The sequence below is a fragment of the Carettochelys insculpta genome, chromosome 4 (assembly GCF_033958435.1).
Source record: "Carettochelys insculpta isolate YL-2023 chromosome 4, ASM3395843v1, whole genome shotgun sequence".
NCBI classification, from domain to species: Eukaryota; Metazoa; Chordata; order Testudines; family Carettochelyidae; genus Carettochelys; species Carettochelys insculpta.
The window spans coordinates 67,656,758-67,679,325 of NC_134140.1; the positions used below are offsets into that span (position 1 = coordinate 67,656,758).

Consider the following 22,568-nt stretch of genomic DNA (forward strand, 5'->3'; position numbering starts at 1 on the left):
GTAGAGATCCTGTAGGTGTTTGTCTCTGTCGGAGGGGTTGGAGCAAATGCGGTTATATCTTAGTGCTTGGCTGTAGACAATGGATCGTGTGGTGTGTCTGGGATGGAAGCTGGAGGCATGAAGGTAGGCGTAGTGGTCAGTAGGTTTACGGTACAGGGTGGTATTGATGTGGCCATCGTGTATTAGCACCGTGGTGTCCAGGAAGTGTATCTCCTGTGTGGACTGTTCCAGGCTGAGGTTTATGTTGGGGTGAAAGTTGTTGAAGTCCCGGTGGAATTCCTCCAGAGTCTCCTTCCCATGGGTCCAGATGATGAAGATATCATCAATGTAGCGTAAGTAGAGACAGGGTGTTAGTGGACGAGAGCTAAGGAAGTGCTGTTCCAGGTCAGCCATGAAAATATTTGCATATTGAGTGGCCATGAGGGTATTCATAGCTGTGCTGCTGATTTGAAGGTATATGTCGTCGCCAAATCTGAAATAGTTGTGTGTGAGGATAAAGTTACAGAGCTCAGCCATCAGATGTGCTGTAGCATCATCAGGGATACTGCTCCGGACAGCATTTATTCCATCTTTGTGTGGGATGTTGGTATAGAGAGCCTCTACAGACCTATTTATCACAGCACAGCAGAGCTGGGAAGCAGAGTATAGAATGATCCCTGAGGATCAGCATATATATATATTTATATATATATGTTACAGCCAAGATTTTAAAATTTCATTGGACCTTTACACTGCTGACTGAGCTAACCTTGTTATCCCCACCCTTGCTCTGGCTTATTTATACCTGGCCCTGCAGACTTCCAAGACCAGCATCTGATGAAGTGAGTCTGTGCTCACGAAAGCTCATGCTCAAAACTTTTCTGTTAGTCTATAAGGTGCCACAGGACCCTTTGTTGCTGTTACAGATCCAGACTAACACGGCTATCCCTCTGATATTTTATAGATGGAGAACTGAGGCACAGAGAGGCCAAGTAACCTCCCCAAGGAAGTCTGTGGTAGAGCTGGGACTCAAACTCAGATCTCCAAAGCCACAATCCTTACCACTGCACCACTCTCTCACTTCTATGTGTTGACGAAGTGCACACATTCTTCCTGTCCAGTAAAAACCTCCAGGAGCAAACAGCAGCTTTGGAAGTGGCATACACATGCAGCGTTTCACAGATGAAAGTCAGCAATTGAGAAATCATAGCTACTGACAGACATCCATTAAGGATCAGAATAATCCTCTCATCCATCAGGACATTCAGAAATGTTTTATTATTTATTACAATTTATTTGTATTCCAAGAGCGTCAACTGGGCTGCCCCCCTTCCCCTTGTCAGTCATGGCTGGGGGCTCCATTGTCCTAGGTGACATACGCTATATATAACAAAGAATACCTGCTCTGAACAGCCGTCCCATCCTTCTTCCTAGATGGCTCTGTAGGTTTAATTAATTGGCTTTATTAGTGAGTGAATGCTAAGTGGTTGTTTTGAATTGGTATTGTAATTTATCTGGATCTGATTAAAAAAAGTGAATTGTAATTGTAACCACTGGTATCAATGGTTACTAATGCCTGCATTGTGCCAGAGGTACAAACATTTTGTAATACTAATCAATTTTGCATGACTGATGCCAGGGAATAAAGCAGCCGTCTCTTCCCAGTAGTTGTGTGTCAAACCACTGTGGTATTTAGCAGACCTATTTATCACAGCACAGCAGAGCTGGGAAGCAGAGTATAGAATGATCCCTGAGGATCACCATATATATATATATACACACGTTACAGCCAAGATTTTAAAATTTCATTGGACCTTTAAACTGCTTTTGTGGGCTGTGCACAGGAGCTTTGTTGGAAGAATGTAGCTTTTACAGCTAAATCCTGGTTTAGTGGAATCCACGGAAGCTTTGCTATACCCTTCAGTGGGCTGCGCATTCAGAGTACCTGCACTGGCCCCATAAACCCAGCATAGTTTAGAGAACGGGCTGCTGGATTACTTACAAATTTCAAAACTCAGAGCCTTTGTGCCAGTTGCAATCAATAGCCAATTTGCGAGGAGCAAGTTACAAAGGGATGTAAGAGCGAGCGTCTGCCCCAAAAGCTGAGCCACATGCACTATAGCTATGCTCCCAGCTCCCTGGTAATTAGGAAGGAAGCTGTTTGGACGACAACGTGAACGTATGGACAAGACATACCCTACTTTTGTTTCAAATGGCTGAAAGAAGCCAGACTCTTCCCAGTCAAGTGCATTTTATACAAAAAATGCAGCGTCCAGGAGGACGATGCAAGTGCCATAGAGAACCACCTGCGAGACTGAGTGACAGTAAAAAAAAAGGGTAATTTAATTCCAAAGTTACCAGCTCAGCTGGCTGTGGAGTTCAGCTGGCTGCCCAATACCGTTACAGCCTACCTGCCAAAAGTTCTCATTGTCAGAGCCCCCGGTCGTGACAATCAGAATTTTCTCTGCCTGTGTTCAGTGCAGCAATATTTTGTGTGCAGACAGAATGCAAGTACTCTTGCTCAAATAATGGAGTGGCTGTGCTGTATAGTGGTCTGCTTTCGGATGTGTATCACATCTTAGGCTAATGTGACCTTCTGTACTGAAGACACACACTGTGCCAGCATCTTCAATAGGGGAGAAAGACCAAATCAAAACCAACAAAACCGGACCACCAGTATCAACACTATTTTTGAATGACATAGCCATTAACTGCTGGGATCTTGTTAAAAAAAAAAGTTGGCAGATTCTCAGCTCATTAAGAATCTGCCCAGATCGGAAACTGCTGGCAAAAAGTACAGCTCTTAGAATACCAATGGCAAAATATTTAGCCACACTAAAACAAACTCCCTACTGTTTACAAAATAATATGTTGTTGGTTGAATCTGCCTCTAATGTCAGTACATACATACCTAAAGGGAAATAGTTCAGCTTCACTGCTTCAAAAACTGTCTAGGTCAATTAACTTTCTGATAGTCTAGGCATGAGGTTTGTAATGTTTGCTTTAGTTGTCATATGCTGTGTATTAAAAGCATCAGATATATTTAAGCCTGTGGAAACAAGTGGAGTGGAAGCTGCATTTTTTCTGGATAAAGAAAACTAGTACTGACTTTGAACGACAAAAAAATAATTGCAAGTTGAAGCAAAACCATGCTGTTTTTTTGTAATGTTTTGGTCTATTTTATTCTGGGAAAGAAAGTATTACTGAGTGGAAGAATTGACCTAAAATAAAACGGAGGTTGCCATCTGCCTAGGTTTTCCCTGGATTGCCCCTTTTTTGAGGTGCTGTTCCAAGAAATCTCTAAATCTTTCCAGGACAGGTCCTGTTTTTTATCAGTAGAGTTCCCTCTCAAGCAACTGCTAGGGGATCTCTTCTTCACCCTGCCCCACTAGGGTGCTGTGTCTGACCCTCCTTCCATGCTGCTCCACAGCTCTCCTTCAGTGGCTATTAAACAACTACAGCTTTCCTGACCAATAAGCTGATGGAGAGCAAAAAGAGCTCGCATCAGCACAATCCCCTGCTCATCACCTTGGCATGACGGCTTCTGCTTAGCAGATCCATGTTCCATTTCCTGGAGCCACCTCCTGTCTCCCACTCCCTGGCCCCTTCTGTAATCCCCTTTCCAAGCTCAGAATGGCTCCTACTACGTACCTCAGAGGGGGCAGCCATGTAACTACCTCATTTTCTGCTCCCCAGTTTGTGATGGTGCGGGGGTCCGATGTTTAGTACCTTTGTATAGCCACCATAGGTCTTCTCCAGTGCCCTAGGAAGTTAATAGCAAGACTCCAGTTGCAGCCAAGAGAACTCAAATCACATCAGAGGTGTAAGTGCTGCAGGCGTGCTTCAACCCTTCTTTGCACCTCGAGCAGTTCTTTATATCCGTGATGAATGAAGGCAGTCAGTGTCAGATGCTACTATTCTGACTCAGTAACACTTCATGCAAACTTTGCCCAGAGCTCTATAACTTCATGGGGCTGGGTCTACGCTTTCCCGCAACTTTGAAGGGGGCATGTTAATCAGGGTAATGGGAGGTTACTAATGAATTACTGCCATGAATAAAATTTTCAGGAGTAAAAGCACTTCAAAGTAGAGCGGGCACTTCAAAGTGCCCGCAGCTACATGCATGCCGGCACTTCGAAGTTTGATGCTTCGAAGTTGCCGTGGGAGAGAATTAGCCTAATGAAGTGCTGCGTATTCACTGCAGCTCTTCATTAGTAATCTCCCATTGCCCTGATTAACGTGCCCCCAAAGCGTAAGATCTTGTTTCCACTAGGAAGCTGGAGCACTTTAACTTTACTAGTGTATCCTAATGCCCTAGTGTGGGCACAGTTGTATTGGTTTAAAAATATTTACACTGAGATACATACACATATATATGGAAGGAAATAGTGAGAGAGGCATCAGACACCAACAAGCGCTGAGCCCACGGTTATTGATGATGATGATGAGGATGATGATGATGATGATATCTATCTATCTATCTATTTCCACCTGGGAAAGGGAATAAACTGTACTATTACAAGACACTTTGTATCCATATAAACTGTGTCCACACTGGGGCTTCTACCTGTATAATTATGTCGGCCAAAAAATCACCTCTCCCCCACCCATCATGGCTATACAGTAAACCCTCAATTTAACGGACTTCAGAAATAACAGACACTGTCTGCCAGCCACTCCCCCCGCCAGCGCCCCCCCAGCTGCTGCCAGAGCTGTTGGGAGTGAAGGCGCTGCCGGGGCTGCTGCAGTGGCTGGGCTGGATCAGCAGCCAGAACTACCACTGCTGGAGCTGCCACATGCTCCTCCCATCTCGCAAGGTGCCTCCAGTCCTGCAGATTTGGATTTAATGGACTTTTGGCATTAACGGACACCCCTTCCCCCCTCATCAGTCCATTAAATCAAGGGTTTACTGTAGTTTGATAGCATGTAGAGTACGCACAGCACAGGAATAAACAGCAGTTTAGATGGTAGGCACTGCTTAGGCAAGTCAAGATACACCTGAACGGTAGGGTATGTACCCTAAATGGGCCACCTACATACCCAAGAAGTGCCTCCCATGTCTACTCTGCTATTTTGAGCAGGGTAGTCTTCCTCTGTCTCCCCACAGACACAGCTTTTCCCTCAGCACAGTAAAAGGCTCTGGCAGTGGGGAAAGGCTCCGACAGCTCTCTAGATTACAGCATGTAAGGAAGCTACCTGTGTGAAATACATGTATGATACTGTATTTTACTGGTCTTGTGCCTCTGTCACAGGTTTTTTGACATTACTAAACTACCTATACAATGCAGACTGTCCTTGTTTATGATGCCCCTTTAAAGACATTATACACAGATAATAGTTTTAAAGTCAGCGATTAAAATAAGTGTTTTAACTCAACACACTCTCAGAATCACAGAATCATAGGGCTGGAAGGGACCTCAGGAGGTCATCTAGTCCAGCCCCCTGCTTCAAGCAGGATCAACCCCTACTAAGTCATCCCAGCCAGGACCTTGTCCAGCTGGGACTTAAAAACCTCAAGGGAAGGAAAATCCACCACCTCTCTAGGCAACGCATTCCAATGCTTCACCACCTGCCTGGTGAAGAAGTTTTTCCTAGTATCTAACCTGCACCTTTCCCTCTTCAACTTTAGACCATTACTCCTTGTTCTGCCATCTGACACCACTGAGAACAGTTTCTCATCCTCCTCTTTCGAGCTCCCCTTCAGGAAGTTGAAGGCTGCTATTAAATCACCTCTAAGTCTTCTCTTCTGTAAACTAAACAAGCCCAAATCCCTCAGCCTATCCTCATAGGTCTTGTGCTCCAGACCCTTAATCATTTTTGTTGCCCTTCGCTGAACCTGCTCTAGCAAATCCACATCCTTTTTACACTGGGGGGCCCAAAACTGGACACAATATTCCAGATGTGGCCTCACCAGTGCCGAATAAAGAGGAATAACTACTTCTCTAGATCTGCTCGAAATGCTCCTCCTAATGCACCTGAGTATGCCGTTAGCTTTCTTGGCTACAAGGGCACACTGTTTACTCATATCCAGCCTTTCATCCACCATAACCCCTAGGTCCCTTTCCATCGTACTGCTGCTGAGCCAGTCAGTCACTCTCTTTAATCTTAAATGAACACACCGTTTCTTGTCTTTCTTTGGTGACTAGGTTTTACCAGTGTTCTGGATATAAACTTTTAAAAAATACATTCACTTTTCAGAAGCAGACTGCGTGTTGTTTGAATGGGATATTTAACCCATCCCTGTAGAATAAAAAATATGATTTTTTTAAAGGACACCTAGGAGCCATTACTCTGATGGTAATATCTGCTATGCCATATTGTAGTGCTTGTTTTTGCCATTGTATTGACTAGAGGAAACTAGTGCAAACCTGCCTATGACTTGCTAGTATAATAACTAGTGCTGCCTGGAGACGTGTTGTTTTTGTTTCAAATGGAACGTGCAGGCTTCAATGTCTCCCTTTCAATTCGTTTTCTCTCCTCTGGGAGGGAAATACTGCAAAACATCAGGACAACAAATAATTCTGAACCCGAGCTGGGGGATGGCAATTGTTGGCAATGAAAACCATGTGAAAACGTGGGGTGTGAAAACTGAACTGGACTGTTCAAAGTGTTAGGGGGCTTCTAGTCTGGAAGTAGGGGATAGGTAGATGGCAAGTAAAAAAATGACTGGCCAAGGGGCATAGGAGGAACTGTGAAAAGGGTCTGGAATATTTGTAGCTTTGTCTGAACATTGTGTTGCAGTATTAGCCTGCCTCCACATTATGGAGTGGTCATGTTAGTACCTAATGAATTGTGCTCAGTCTGACACCACAGCACATGAGTGAGAGGACTGGGTGTGCAGACAGAGTCAAGATATCAGGAGCAATCTAGCTATAATACAAGTAAATTTTGTGGGGATGATAAACCCAAGGAATCACCTTCTTCCCCTACCTTCACCAAAGGAGTGAACCTGTTAAATCCATGGGAACAGTGCTGCATGCTGCACCAATCAGACACATTTTGTTTTCAGAGAGCGCCAGGCTTTGAGACCAGAGAAAGGGTTTTTTGATGCTTTTACACTGTGAAAATCTGAATGGAGTCTTTAGATAAAACGTCAAGTTTCAGTAATGGACAATGAGAGCATCAGAGCAAATTTCGCTGCCAGCTCTGCTGGGTTGTGAGCTGCATGAGTGATTCCAAAAGTTTAACGAACTGAGCCAGGTTCCTCTCTCCTCTCTCTGCTGAGGAGGATAAATCCCATGTTGCCCTTACAAGACAAAAATAGAATAAAATAAAATAAAAATAGGTCCATTTTTGTGTAGAGCAGTAGATCATTACTATGAATTATTTTTTCCATACAATATCTGGGTCTGAAACCATCTCCTTAGAGATTATTTACGAATCAGCTTGATAGTCTTCTGTTTGATAGGACCGTTTAAACTATAGCCATACACAGACAGTAGCAGTGCCATCCATTATAAACAGAGCCTTTGCTAGCAGAATATAGACTCCACTATTGGTGTGGCTGTTGACTCAAACTAAAGTGTGCTCAAAATACAAAATACACTGAGGAATGAACAGAGAATAACTATAGTCATGTTTTTTGTCCTCTCCCAAGTCTTACAGAAACACTACTCGTATGTGTTTCTGCCTTGGTCTCTCTCTCACACACACACACACACACACACACACACACACACACACACGGAGTCCACCTCCCTTTCCGCCCTCCCGATCAATCCCTGCTCCCCATCCTGCCAACACATGTCAGAGCCGAGGAAGTTTGGTGCATCAAAAAACAATCTCTGCTATTTCATAACTTGTTATATTAACCTTTTCTCATTATCCTGGCAGAGGTGGCTGTTTGCTTTTATTACCTTTAATTAGGGCTAATTGGTTTTTGAAGTCCTGGGCTTGGTGTTTCCATCATTCCAGCTAACTTATACGCTCTCTCTTGTTCCGACTTTTCCCTTTACTGCTACTTACTCAAAGGGGTCACTGAGATCAGCCCTCTGGAGCTCTGGAGGAATCGGTATTCTTTTGTAGTACATTTCCCAGTCGAAGGCTCCTCGCATGGCATCCCCCGCCTGCGCCTCATAGCCAAAGTGATTGTGGTCAATGACATCGATCATGGGACACACAATGGTTTTGTGGTTTAGTGCAATCTGGTCTGAAAGATGAAAGCAGAAAATAGGAAATGGCATGTCTAGTCCAGCCATCTATCATATTACTGCAAAGCAAATCCCTCAGGTTTTTTGATGGTTGAAGATTGCTTGCTGAGTTCCCTATGGCCCCCAAATCATTTCACTTATCAAATCTGCATCAGCTCTTCGTCTAAAGGGGACTTAGTGCAGTTGGTCAGTGATTAGAACCAATTATAATTCTTTAAAGTGAGTCACATCCCAGTGAGACCCCCAGAAGTCCCTTCATCCATATCTCTGTCACTTTGCTACTTTGGGCTGTCCCCAATCTGTCACCAACAGAACTGGCTAGCAAGTAAAATATAAAAACATTACACGTCTAGTGTGAAGCCTGTAACTTGAGGAGGAAATGCTAGCCCATTTATTTTTGTTGCTGTGTATGAATACCAGCCTTTGCAGTAACTCTACATCTGTCATTGTGGCATTTTATTGTCTCCCAGGTGCTAATGCCAATGCTGAATATTAAAGGTGAACTCCAAAGCCAGAAAAAATAGTGTGGAAAAAAGTATCCCATATTTGTGTGAGGAATGAAGACATCTCCAGTTCATTCTTTTTTCTCTCCCTTTCTTTTGAGATATTGTTAGTGTGAGACTCAACTTCCCACCTTTCCTCACTTGCAGTTTGGAAAAAGAGCAGCTCTGAGAGGATCAGTCATGTCCAGAGATGGTTATGTCCAGAAGTTTCATAATCTTTTCAGACTTAAGCCTCCACCAGTGAGATACAGTAAAAGCCATATTAATTTGCTCACAAAAATCCAAAGGCCTCCTCTGGAAAGCTGTAATGAGGTTTCCTTTTTCTAGGATATAATTACGAAAAGTAACAACATTGACTAGTGTGCCAGGTAATGTTATACTTAACTGCCACTACAGCCTCATTTTCAATACCATCTCTTTTCAAGGGCAGTCCTGGCAACAATCGACATGTGATTACCATATTTTGGCCTGAGTCTCACAGATGGAGGGAAGCTAAAGGGTTTGGGGGCACTAGGCTAAAGATAGAGAAGTGGCAGCCTAGCATGGGCCTGTATCTACCAGGATCCTGCAGAAGCCTCTCCCTGTGAGCAGATGGCAGGGTTGGAACCCTGTGAGTCAGAAAAAGGCATAGATAGGCACGGAGAGAAGTGGGTCAGAGTGATGCTCATGCCACCATCTTCCTTCAGACCTGCAATCCTGTCAAGTGTTCACTGATCTGTGGAACCCATTCCTCTTTCAAGAACATTGTAGTGGGGTGAAGTGCCCCACATAAATAGCCCTGCCTACTACACCTGGGAGGAGGTGCAAAGTTTAATTAGGCCTGTTCTGTACTAGACCTTAAAGTCGATTGTAGATATGCAAGTCCACCTATGGCAATTGCGTAGCTGGAACTGACTTATCTACAATCAACTTGCCTGGTCATTCTCATGCAGGGAAGTTGACAGGAGAAACTCTCCCTTCAACCTCCCTTACTCCTTGAGAGATCAAGGAGTACGGGGTCAACTGCTGAGCCCTGATAGTTCGATTCTTTGTGTCTCCACCAGGCATATGAAATTGAACCATGGAAGATCGACCTTGGCCGGTCAATCTTGTGGGTAGCGAAGACATACCCTTAGTAGAAGTGGGTGGATAAGGAGGAGCTGATTCTCCTATAAAGAAGAAGAGGACATGGAGTAGGATTGTGAAGACAGGAACGACAGGGAAAGAAAAATTACTGAGACTAATAGGCTCCAGCAGGAAACCCTGATTCCTCCAGAAAAAAAGAGGAGATGGAGTGATCGAGAGAGAGAGCTGCTGAAGATTTGAGGACTCTTGTTTTTGTTGCGTTAATTAATTCAGCTCCAAGGAAGAGTATGGCAACATTAAAAACAAACAAACAAAAAAGGTCTTACAGTTTCAGGGGCCTCAAGCTGAATACAACTGGGGAAACTGAGGCAGGACTGCTGCAGAGTGACCTCATACCACAAGGGGCCTGCTTAGGATGCAGGCAGCCCATTTACAGGGCTCTTTCACGGTACATGGCAGTCATGCTCTTGATTGAACTAGGTTATTGTGTGCATACATGTGAGGAAGTACAGATCTACCATCCAAATTCATCAGCCTTCAGCAAGCGGGCCGAGTAACTGCTCTCTCTCTCACACACATGAACTGTTGTGACTGCTGAATTGAGCTTAAATTTCATTACATCTCCCTTTCTCTCAAATTTCTTTTGTTTTGAAAATTTCTATGTTCAGTTTTTGCTCAGAAGCCATTTCTTTTGGAAAATTTCAACAGAACGCAATCATTCTTAAATTTTGCAAACAAAAACAAACCAAAAAGTCAATGTACCAATTTCATGGTTGCTATATGTCTGCAGTGGTGAGACAGAAGGCCCAGACTATAAGAGAATACTGTTCTGCTTTAAAGGAAGGTTATTGGATCAACTTCAGCTGATGAGAGAAACAAGCCTTCAAGTCACACCAAGTGAACTAACTTCTATTGGACCAGCTTCTGCTGGTGAGAAACAAACTTTTGAGCCACAGTAATCACTTCCTCAGGTGAGAAAGAGCTTTGTATAACTTGAAGGCTTGTTCCTTTCATCAACTGAAGTTGATCCAATAGAAGATATTACCTCAACCACTTTGTCCCATTAATGTCCTGGGGTCCACATAGCTACATCTACTCTGCATTAACTAAAGGTGTGACTTTGAACTGATCTGGTTAAACCGCAGCATTTCAGTGTATGAGTGTCTCATTTCTGATTAGTGCAAATCACTTAGAACCAACTTAAGTAATCCAAATGAAACCATTCTTATTTTGTATTAAGTTTCTGTACATGGGTTCGTATGCAATTGGATTTAAAATTTGACACTCTCACGTCAAAACCCCTAACTAATTATTCTTTTCTCAGCCCTAGGCTAAGTCTTCCCTGGTGCAGCTGCTAACAACTTGCCGCTGGACTTCTGGGCCACAGTGGCCTCACCCCTACTCAAGGCCCTGCCCGCCTACTGATGTCTGTCTGCCAGGCACATGAAAAAGTCTCCACTTCACCTCGCACATACCTCATCCTTATGGGTATACATGTGAGGAGGGATGTGGCAAGTCAGTGAACGATAGGGGGTAGTAAGGTGGCTCAGCCAGGTGCTCGTGGGGTGAGGGATGGCCTGGAACTTGGATAGGGTTGCAGTGACTTTGCCCAGGGTGGCTGGGGCTGGCTTAGTACTTCAAGCAGTCAGTGTGTCCAGTCATGGGCCTAAGGTGGCTGAGGCAGGCCTCTCAGCTGGTGTGCCCTGGTGCTGGTGAAGTCACATTGGCTTCACAGTGGGAGCCCAGGAACATCAAGACTTCTCCTTTAGCCATCAAAGCTCCTAGCAGTTTGGTCCGAATCAGCCCTTCTCGTTTCTTGGCGCATGGGTTCATGGAGTGGGTGGGTGGCCTGTCTCTGGGGTCCACCTGTTTCAGGTGGTGTTCAGGGCTCTGGTGTGGTGGGGCAGGCCCTGGGACTGAAGGGGTGGGGCCAGGGAGGTAGTTCACCCACCACCCATGGGGCAGGCTGATAAACTCAGAACACCTTTACACTAGAACACAGTTGAGATTGTCTCACTGTGTGGACTTTTCAACATGCTTTACAGATCCAATCAGACATAAACAGGACAGCCCAGCTTGCCCTGTGGATGCAGCACGAGAGCTCTAAGTGCCAAATGCTTCATTGGAGTTTTCTCTAGTGTCATTGAAAAGTGCAGGATGTGTGCAGAGAACTATGAGGTGTAGCTTCCACTAAAATCTTACAAACAGGCATTTAGAACCACTAGCAACAGAGAGACAGATGCTGCTCCCATTGAAACCACTCAAAATTTTTCATGTGCGTTATAGGGAGTTAAGATGGGATCCTGAGATAGTTAATTCCTCCCTCTGAGAAGGCAGAGTGCAAGCTGCCCTTGAAACTATTTGTTCATCTTTTGTTTGCTTTGTATTATTTTCTCTTTCAAGTTCAAGGTACAATCCTTGTGCAGGGCTGCCAGCTTCGTAATATTTGAGAACTGGACAATCCAGCTGTAGTGGTGTAACTGACCCTTCCCTTTCCTTCCTGCCCCCCGGCCCTGCCCCTTAGTCATAGTCTTCAACCCTGCCCCACCTTTTCCCATGAGGCCCTGCTCCTGCTTTGCCCCTTCCTCCTATGGCGACACACTCATTCACTCCTCTTCCACCTTTTTCCCATCACTCATTTCGTTTCCCCTCTCCTGCTCTCCCTGCCTTGTTTGGGAGTGACTCGCCTGCAGGGCTGGCGCTGGCAGGTGCTCAATGCAGGTGGCAAGTGGCCCTATATGAGAGGGGGCCGATGCAGGTCATGGTTCGGTGCTGGCTTGCCCTCTGCACCTGCAGTAACTAAAGGCTGGGTGTTTAGTCAGTAGATCTGACCAGATACCTTCGTGTCCTCTTTCTAACTCAACTTTCCAGTCGAAAATTGGAAGCTGCCCTCCCTAGCCTGGGGCCTCAGTGCATCTCAAGCCAAAGGATTCTTGACTGAACCAAAGGAAGAAAGCACTCGCCTTTGTCAGGATGGGATAAGGAGACAGCTGTGTAGGGAAGGGAGCATCATTTCCTGATTTAACTCTCAGACTTACAGTTTTTATTTCCCCTGCTTTTGATGAACGGAGCCTTTGCTGATTCCAGCATGAATCCAGCATAGCGCTCAATAGCAAATCATCCTTTCTAAGCTTCCTATTGTGATTGCAGTTATTGGCTTTAAGTCCAAGATCTGGGATATATTTACAACTAAAGTGGAAAGTGGAAGACTAAGAAGAAGTACAATAGCTGCATACCAACATTTGGTAATGAGGGTGGGTTTACAGCACGTTCCTCTTGTAGTACTAGAATTGCAGCTATCTTATTTAAAAAAAAATCAAACAAGGGGCGAGCAGAACTATATTGCCGACGTTATACTAGTCATCTCTGAAGTAAATGAATTCAGATTCCTGTTTTGTCGGACAAATAAGCTCTTTCTTCTACTGACTTTTCAATTTCCAGGTAACCAGTATATACCTGTCAGATTATTTCAGTGAAATTCAATGGTGTATATAAAGGTCTATAAATCTCATGCTGTGCTTGGAATATCAGTTGTCACGGGCCACCTGCAATACTTAACAGTTCTACCCTCTTATACAGTGCAAGGATCCACTTCTTTTGGGACACAGGTTTAAACTAAATTACATTTTCTGACTGTACTGACCAATTAACATTCAAGCACTTACTAAGCAAGGGAGGCAGCCAATTCACATTGACCTCACAATGGGAGTCCAGGAACGTCAAGACTTGTCCTTTAGCCATCGAAGCTCCTAGCAGTCTGGTCCGAATCAGCCCTTCTCGTTTCTTGGTGCGCACAATCCTCACTTTGGCAAAACGGGCCATGTACTCCTCCAACTTCTCTTTTAAGTGTTCTGGGAAGGAGGGAAAAGGGTGCAGGTGTTAGCCATGGGAGGGCCAAACTAAGAACTGGTTTGTGTGAAAACAAGCAAACGACAGAGGACACTATCAGCATTTGGTGCCCTTTCATTTCTTAGAATTTCAGATCCTTCAGTATCTGTCACAAATCTTTTCTGAGACAGATCATAAATTGCAAATGATCTTTGGTCTAATACACAGAGGAAACGACTGGCATTCTAGATCTTTTACTGATACTTAGCTGATCCTGGCAAGCTGCCATGCACCATAAAATCATGGCCAAAACTAATAAAAAATGTTCACCCAGTTCTCTGGTTCCTGTAGCCCAAGGCCAGATGATCATCTTGACATACGGTTTTTGCAAACAATGCCCTTTCCAAACAGGCTTTTTATTTTTATTTATTATGCAAAAAAGCAATTATTAAAAAATTAAGTGTTAAATCAGAATGACTAAATTGTTTTTTATGAGCATGGGAGGACAAATAAACTTGCAAGCGGCAACTGGCTAGCAGCTTGAAGCAAATGGATTTCTGACTTGCAAAGAAAATTAAGCTGTAGAAGTACAGATGTTGATAGATTCTGTACTATTCTGTCTGTATAGCCTGTGTATGCATCACATAACATCACCTTGGGAACATATTTTCTTCTAATTAAAAACAAACAATAGGAGTGAATCATCTCCTACAGTTTTGCTTCACCATAAATAAATTACTGAAAACACTACAATAGGAAAAATAATCTACTACCACTGATGAGATACTTTAGTTTGTCAGGTTCATTCTTGCTCTGAATGAATTCAGTAACTACTTGGCAGGGAAAGGAGGATGGATACTCGGTCTCTGACACTTGGGAATTTAGACATGCTGTATTTATTAATGCAAGTAGATCGAAGCTAATGCGCCTCTAGAGGAACTCTGTGAGGTGGTTTACTATGTTGGGTGGCATTCCTTTAGGATGCTTTTGTTCCCAAGAGACTCCATGGGCTTTGGATCAGGACCCATATTATTACAGATTGAAGGAAAAATGCCATCAACTTTGTTTTGGCCTTATACAGGTATTAAGACAGTGGCAGTGACATCAAAAACGGATGGTGCTTCCTATTGTTTGAAGAAGCCTGCACTGGCCATGTACAGACTAGGTAATTGCATGTACAATGGGACACTTGGATGAAAAACCTATGTGAGATGGGATGAAGTAGACTAAGGATAACTAAGTTATTGTATCAATATTTAGAATTAGAATTTAGTAGAATAACTTAGTAACTTATATTGTACATAATTTTTCCATAAGGATAACAACAAGAAGTAGTCTTAGTAGAATATTTTGGAGCATAAAAATACCCCTCTGAAACCACCCCCCCCAACTCATGCATCTGATGAAGCGGGTCTTCGCCCACGAAAGCTTATGCTCCAAAATATCTGTGAGTCAATAACCTGCCACAAGACTTCTTGTTGTTCTTGAAGCTACAGACTAACACGGCTACCTCTCTGATTCTTGTCATAAGGGTAACATTATTTAAGAGGTGGTAACAATAAGGTAAACAGAATAGCTGTTAGATTCATCTTACTCCGAGGTGGACAAACAATTTCTATTGGAAGACAAAGAATGAATACCTCCTCTTTAATTGGCAAAATTATACTAGTAAGCAGTGCAACGAAATAAAACATTCCTGAGTCCAACCATCGCAGGGGAGCAAAGGGAAAACTAGAAAGGGCATTTACGATTTTGAATAAGACAGAGGAAGAATAAGGGATTCTTCCTTGTCCCCTGCAGGATCTTGCTTTAATTCTTCTGAGTTTAAACACAATTTCTTCTTTTGGTTAACCCTGAAATTGTCTCTTGCTGTTGCTCAGTAGAAACAGACAGGCAGTATAGAGGACTTCATTGTATTGCCCACATTTTGATTAACGAGGGATTCCCAAGCTTTGAAGACGTGCGCCTTCCTTCAAAAAAATGAAATGAACCCACATCTTCTTTGCAATGCTGCTGTGCATTACCAGTGGTCCAAAATCTTAATTTACAAACATTCCTTCACCATTCCCTTCCCAGTCCCCCAAAAACCTTTGGGAAATGGTGATGCATGTTTTCACATTAGGTAGCACTTCAGTGTGGACACTATAATGAGAGGAAAGGTTCTTCCATCCACACAGACAATCCACCTCCCGGAGGCAGTAGGTAGGTGAATAGAAGACTTTTTCTGTTAACATAGTGCTGCCTACAGAGGGATTTAGGTTGGTCTAATTCTTGTACTCAGGGTCATTGATTTTTCACTCCCCTCAAGCAACATAATTATGCTGATCTAATCACCTGGTGTAGACCAGGCTTAGGACAACAGAATTCTGACAACATAGTTCTGTCTACACCAGGGTGAGGTTGGCACAGTAATGTCTCTCAGTCTGCAACTTTGAGAGACGTGGTCATGCCAACATATGTTCCCCGTGTAGACCAGCCCTATGATGCATCTCCTTATTTCCTCACTTACTGAGCTATGAAAATGTTGGCATTTATAGTATCATCATTGATATAGGAGTCAGCTAGTGCCCACTGAAAATGAACAAGTTCGTTCATGTCTCAGACCTTTGGTTTCAGGCTCCCTGCAAACTCAATGAAGCATGTCTGCACCAGTTATGCTCTCCATATTCTAAATGTTTTTTCTCTCCAAAACAATAACAGTCAGAGATGTGGGCTATGTCTACGCTAGCCCCTCCACGCTTTTGAAAAGGGGATGCTGATGAGGCACTGCAATGAATATGAATTAGCATAATGAATTACATTAACTTCAAAAGTGCTGCTTTCAATCACATGCGGCTCATCTACACGGGATCCTTATCGAAAGGACCCTGCAGACTTTGAAATCCCCTTATTCCTATTTGATACTTTCAAAGTGCGGCTAGTGTAGACATAGACGTAAAGTGACAGCTGAGACTGGAGAGAGATCCAAGGACAGCCCCACCCCATTCTCCCAGCTATCTTTCCTGCATAACAGGGAGCATATCTTACACTTTGGGAAGGACGTTATGGTAAATAACACATTTTTGAATATCAGGATCCAGTCTTCGAACTTACTTTTATCCATTTGAATAAGCCCATTTTTTATCCTGTGATTGAGGGGTTTATTACATTTTAGCATGATACAAAGAGCACAAAAGAGTCAACTATACAAACATTTGTACTATTTGCATATTATTCTAAGTATAGTTTGACTTAGATTTGTACCTACAACGTAATCCTACTTACTCAAAGTAAAAAGTACTGGATGTCAGAGAATACCCCTTTTTAAATATTAAGCTCAATTTGACTAATACCATCAAAACTCTGCAGATCTTTCAAAAATGTAAGACAATTATTGATTACTAAAGTGTCCAGAATAAAGACTGTGTAGCTCTAGAGCATATCAGGAAATTATATTCATAAAAGTTCTAATTCTAAATATTGATACAAGATAAGTTACTACATCTAATATAGCTCTAATTTGGGGGTTTTACGAAGATGAAACATTTAGTACATAATCCATAACCTCTCACAAAAGCTGTATATGGAACCCAGTTTCAACAATCCACTACTGCATAATATGATTTGCAGACTGAAGATTTCTCAAAACAAAAAAAAATTGGGTTCACAGATGATAATTTTTCTCAAGTTAAATCAGCATGAAAGGCTTCCCATAGTCCATTCCCACTGTATGCTTCAGGACACTTGGTTCCAGTCCTGCCATTGCAGACACATATTAAGACCACACACAGAAGATGGCCTCTTTGGGCTCCTGCTCCAAAATAAGACCTTGATGGTCAGTCACCAACATATAAGCACTTCACAGAATGCTGGCAGCACTGTGGATGAGAATCCTCGAGAAATCATGCTGCTGATTCTGAAAGAGGAGCATGTTGTGATTTGTTTTCAAGAGTTGCACCCATATAAAACACCTCACAAATCAGTGGCCGTGAAGATGTAGATTGCTGGGACAAGGTCAGTGCCTAGATGAAAGGCAAAACCAAGAATACCCTTTTGCTTGAGGTTAATTGACAACTAGATAGGACAATCATGTGATAATACGTTGTTCGGAATAACCCTCTTCTAGTAAGATCTCATCTAGTCAGTGTTTTCTGTCACTAATTTCTATGAGCTTTTGCTCATTTCTGCATCTCATCAAAATAAACTCTTAGGTTTTGTATTTTGTTTGTGCTTGTCTTATTAATAGCATTGTTAAGTTGTCTATATTGGTAAGTAAACAAAAATACACATAGGCTCACAAAAAATGGTCCATATGTTGCTGCCTTATTAAACACCTTGCAGTTACCATGAGCTGTTGTAGTTACTAAGTGTGCTGCCCATCAGGTTGCTCATGATAAAGTTACATGTGGAAATGCCTTGGCTAACACAGCAGCTAAAGCTGCAGCCCTTTCCTCTCTTGGGCCACTTCACTATTTCCTATTTTTACAGACTCCCAGTCTCCTATTGCAACTCTTATTGATGTTGCACTATTTCAAAATCGGGCCCTAGATTCAGAAAAGACCATCTGGAGACTGAACGAATGTCTTTTGCCATCCTGAAAACCTTTGGCACTCCCCAGATCCTTCTCCCTTATCTTGCTTGCGTGCACCACAGCGTGGCTCATGTACGCAAAGTGGCGGGATGATTAATGCTGTTCAAACAAAATTGGTTTGCTCCCAAATTCTCCCAAGTGGCCCAAAACTAGTGTCTGGCTTGCCCTGTCTGCCAAGCCCACAATGTGGGCAAATCTGTAAAGACAGTTCTGGCAACCAGATCTCTGCCTTTAGGACCGTTCCTGAATTTACAAATGAACTTCATTCAACTACCCAAACGTAAATCTTTTAAAAATGTGCTGGTTATTGTTTGTTTGTTCTCGGGGTGGGTAGAAGCATATCCATGCCGGAAAGCTGATGCCATCACAGTGGTTTAAAAAAAAAACTTTTAAATCATTATATCCCATCCTGGGGAATACCCCTTGTGACCTCCAGTGATAGAGGTACACACGTCACTGGACAAATTATCCAGAACTTGGCAAAGTACTACTCTATCCAACAGGTGCTACATTGCCCGCAAAACCCGGAGAGCGTGGAAGCAGCAAAAAGACAAAATGGAATTTAAAAAAAATAAACTCGCTAAAATATGTGAGAGCTCTGGTTTAACTTGAGTGAAAGCACTCCCTACTGCCCTAATGAGTATAAGATATTCCAATATCAGAGAACAGAAGTTGTGTAAAACCTATACAGGCTCAGAGAGCTAAATTTTCTGTTGTAAACTAATTAATTTATCAAGGTAACATCAATATACAAAAATAATGGGTGAGATGTACTTGGAATCACCTGCTCAGTGTTATCCCCAGCAGGACCATGGGGACTTGTGGGATATGGTAAGTCAAATATATATAAATTAGGAGAAGAGTTTAATACCCAGCCACGAACAGCTCTCAGCTTTTAATCCAGGCAAACCTTACTGTAGTGAAGTGGAGGCAGGAGCCTCTTCAACAGCCCAAATTTGGCCAGTTTTAAAAGTGAATAAAAGTCCTGATGGTTCACTGTAAATTATAAAAATAAATGCTGCAACCCCTTTATGACTCCTGTAGTCACCTTATGCCTAATGTTTATCCTAAATACAAGAAACAAAGAAAGTGGACTGTCTGCTATAAGTCCAGGACAGGAGTATAGTAATAGGAAAACAAATAAGTCTAGGTATAAAAGATCTAAATCCCTTAAAATAGTAATATCCAATAAAATGTCATTTTGGGAAATAAGGTGCAATGTATATGGTTATCTTTTAATAAAGGGAAAGTCAGATCCCTGCAACAATACTTCAAACGGTGAGATCTGAACTAATAAAGTTTTCATTTTTGAGGGAGCAAGCATGTAATTAATGGGAAAGAGTAAGTCATTAACTCTAAAGTGTCTGGGGAAAAAAAATTCAGAGTGAGTAGCTTGCAGAGTTTAAAAAGAACGAAGCATATTTGTAAATAAAGTATTTTAGGATGTAATCTGTATTTTAAGATGTAATTTGCCACTCCCAAAGGGGGGTAGAAAATTGTTCTTTTGTCTTTCAGAAACACAGACAAACTGGTAGTTACTGCTGGTCAGGATGGGTCTTTGCCTCCCGGGGTAAGGGGACGCCCTCCTTGTGCTCTTCTTTCCGAGGGATTGAGTGACAGACGCTGGCAACGCCGGAGTCGAACGATGCAGGGGTAAGAAACTTGTACCTGCTATGGACTTGTGTGCATTAGCAACCTATGTTCCTGGGACAGACCCACTTCTTCAGACCATAGCCAGACCAGAACAGACTCAATATTTAAGGCACAGAGAACCAAAAACAGTAAGCAAGGAGGACAAATCAGAAAAAGATAATCAAGGTGAGCAAATCAGAGAGTGGAGGCGCGGGGGGAAAGGTCAAGAATTAGATTGAGCCAAGTATGCAGACAAGCCCCTATAGTGACTCAGAAAGTTCCCATCACAATTTAAACCATGTGTTAATGTGCCGAATTTGAATATAAAAGCCAGCTCAGATGTTTCTCTTTCCAAAACGGTGCGATAATTCCTTTTGCCACCACAGCCAACCTGGTGTCTGACCTCTGTAACTTTGTTCTCACACACAATTATTTCTGTTTTGGGGACAATTTATACCTCCAGATGAGTGGAACTGCTATGGGCACCCGCATGGCCCCACAATATGCTAATATATTTATGGCTGACCTTGAATAACGATTCCTCAGCTCTCGTCCCCTATTACCACTCCTCTACTTAAGATACATTGATGACATCTTTATGATTTGGACCCATGGTACAGAGGCTCTAGAGGAATTCCACAGACTTTAACAATCTACACCCCACCATCAACTTATGCCTCGATTACAACATGCAAGAGATACATTTCCTGGACACTACAATACTAATCAAGGATGGCCTGATCAGTACCACACTGTACCAAAAACCTACTGATCACTATACTTATCTGCACCCTTCTAGTTTCCATCCTGCACACGTGACTAGAGCCATTGTTTACAGTCAAGCTCTTAGGTACAATCGCATTTGCTCTGATCCAACTGACAGAGACCAAAAACTACAAGAACTTTACCCAATATTCATAAACCTGAATTACCCACCAGGAGAAGTAAAAAAACAAAATCGACAGGGCCAGACGAATACCCAGAGACCAGCTGCTCCAAGATTGGCCCAAAAAAGCCAAGAACAGAACACCACTGGTCATCACCTACAGCCCCCAACTCAGACCACTGCAACGAATTATTAAAGACCTACAACCTATCCTTAACCAGGATGCCACACTCCAGAAGGCCCTGGGTGACATGCCTGTTCTCTCCTACAGACAACCTCCCAACCTCATGAGGATCCTCACTAACAGCCACAGTCTATACCCCAGGAATACCAGTCCTGGAACCTTTTCCTGCAACAAAGCCCACTGCCAGCTTTGTCCACATATCTTCTCTGGAAATACCACCACTGGACCTAACCAGGTTACTCACAGAATCACGGGCACTTTCTCATGCTCCTCTACTAACATCATATATGCCATCATGTGCCAACAATGCCCAGATGCTTTGTATATTGGACAGACTTCTAACTCCCTTAGACAAAGGGTCAATGGGAACAAAACAGACATCAAAACACACCAGATCCACAAACCAGTTAGTCAACATTTTAATGGAATGGGGCATTATGTCAATGACCTAAAGGTATATGTGTTACAGAAAAGGAATTATCGCACCGTTTTGGAAAGAGAAACATCTGAGCTGGCTTTTATATTCAAATTCGGCACATTAACACATGGTTTAAATTGTGATGGGAACTTTCTGAGTCACTGTAGGGGCTTGTCTGCATACTTGGCTCAATCTAATTCTTGACCTTCCCCCCCACCCCTCCACTCTCTGCTTTGCTCACCTTGATTATCTTTTTCTGATTTGTCCTCCTCGCTTACTGTTTTTGGTTCTCTGTGCCTTAAATATTGAGTCTGTTCTGGTCTGGCTACGGTCTGGAGAAGTGGGTCTGTCCCACGAAAGCTCACCTAATTAACCATTTTGCTAGTCTTTAAAGTGCTACCTGACTGCTTTTTGTTTTGATAGTGTATAGACTAGCACGGCTTCCTCTTTGTTACTATGTTCCTGCATGCTAAGCTACTTGTGTATATTAAATAAAGTGATTTTCCTTTAATAAACTAAAAGGTAACCATTAAGCAAAGCCTGATTCCTCCTGCGACCGTACTTGAACGAACACTACCCAAAGAACCACAGCCAACCATCAGCTGACAATCCCCTGCCCCAAGCAGGATCAACCCCAACTAAGTCATCTCACTCATGACTATTGCAAGCCGAGACTTAAAAACCTCCAGGGATGGAGATTCCACCACCTTCCTTGGCAACACATTCCGGCACTTCACCACCTTTCTGGTGAAGTAGACTTTCCTAGTATTCAACCTACTCCTCTCCTGTAACTTCAGACCATTACCCTTGTTCTGCTGTCTGCCACCACTGAGAAAGAGAAGTTACTCACCGTGGTAATGATGGTTCTTTGAGGTGTGTCCCCGTGGGTGCTCCACGACAGGTGTCAGGCTCGCCCCAGCGCCGCAGGTCGGATCTTTTCAGCAGTTTCTGCCAGGCTGCGCATGTGCCGGCGCGCGCCGCTCCCTTGCGCGCTCCCGGCTGCATGCGCGATCCGGCCCCCGCCAGTTCCTTGACCAACTGCCTCGGATGCTCCTGAAAAATACTAAACAGAGATCCGAAGCGGGGAGGATGGGCGGGTGGTGGAGCACCCACGGGGACACACCTCAAAGAACCATCGTTACCACGGTGAGTAACTTCTCTTTCTTCCTCGAGTGTCCCCATGGGTGCTCCACATAAGGTGACTACCCAGCAGTAACCCAAGATAGGAGGTGGGTAATCGGTTTATGTGCAGCTTGTCCCCGAGAGGACCGCTGTTGAGAGACGGGTATCCTCTTGGAATACCCTGTGAAGGGCATAATGCTTGGCGAAGGTGTCATAGGATGACCAGGTTGC

The 22,568-nt window shown here is 43.3% G+C and overlaps 1 protein-coding gene across 1 annotated transcript in view; it reads right to left on the reverse strand.

Annotated features, from left to right (window-relative positions):
- Positions 1–22,568, reverse strand: part of GALNTL6 (polypeptide N-acetylgalactosaminyltransferase like 6) — a 910,287-nt gene that overhangs the window by 133,279 nt on the left and 754,440 nt on the right. Inside the window, exons 5-6 of the mRNA XM_074991866.1 lie at positions 13,363–13,548; positions 7,945–8,128 (exon numbers count right to left, since the gene is read on the reverse strand). Coding sequence (XP_074847967.1) covers positions 7,945–8,128; positions 13,363–13,548 — 370 coding nt within the window. The remainder of the gene's footprint in view (positions 1–7,944; positions 8,129–13,362; positions 13,549–22,568) is intronic.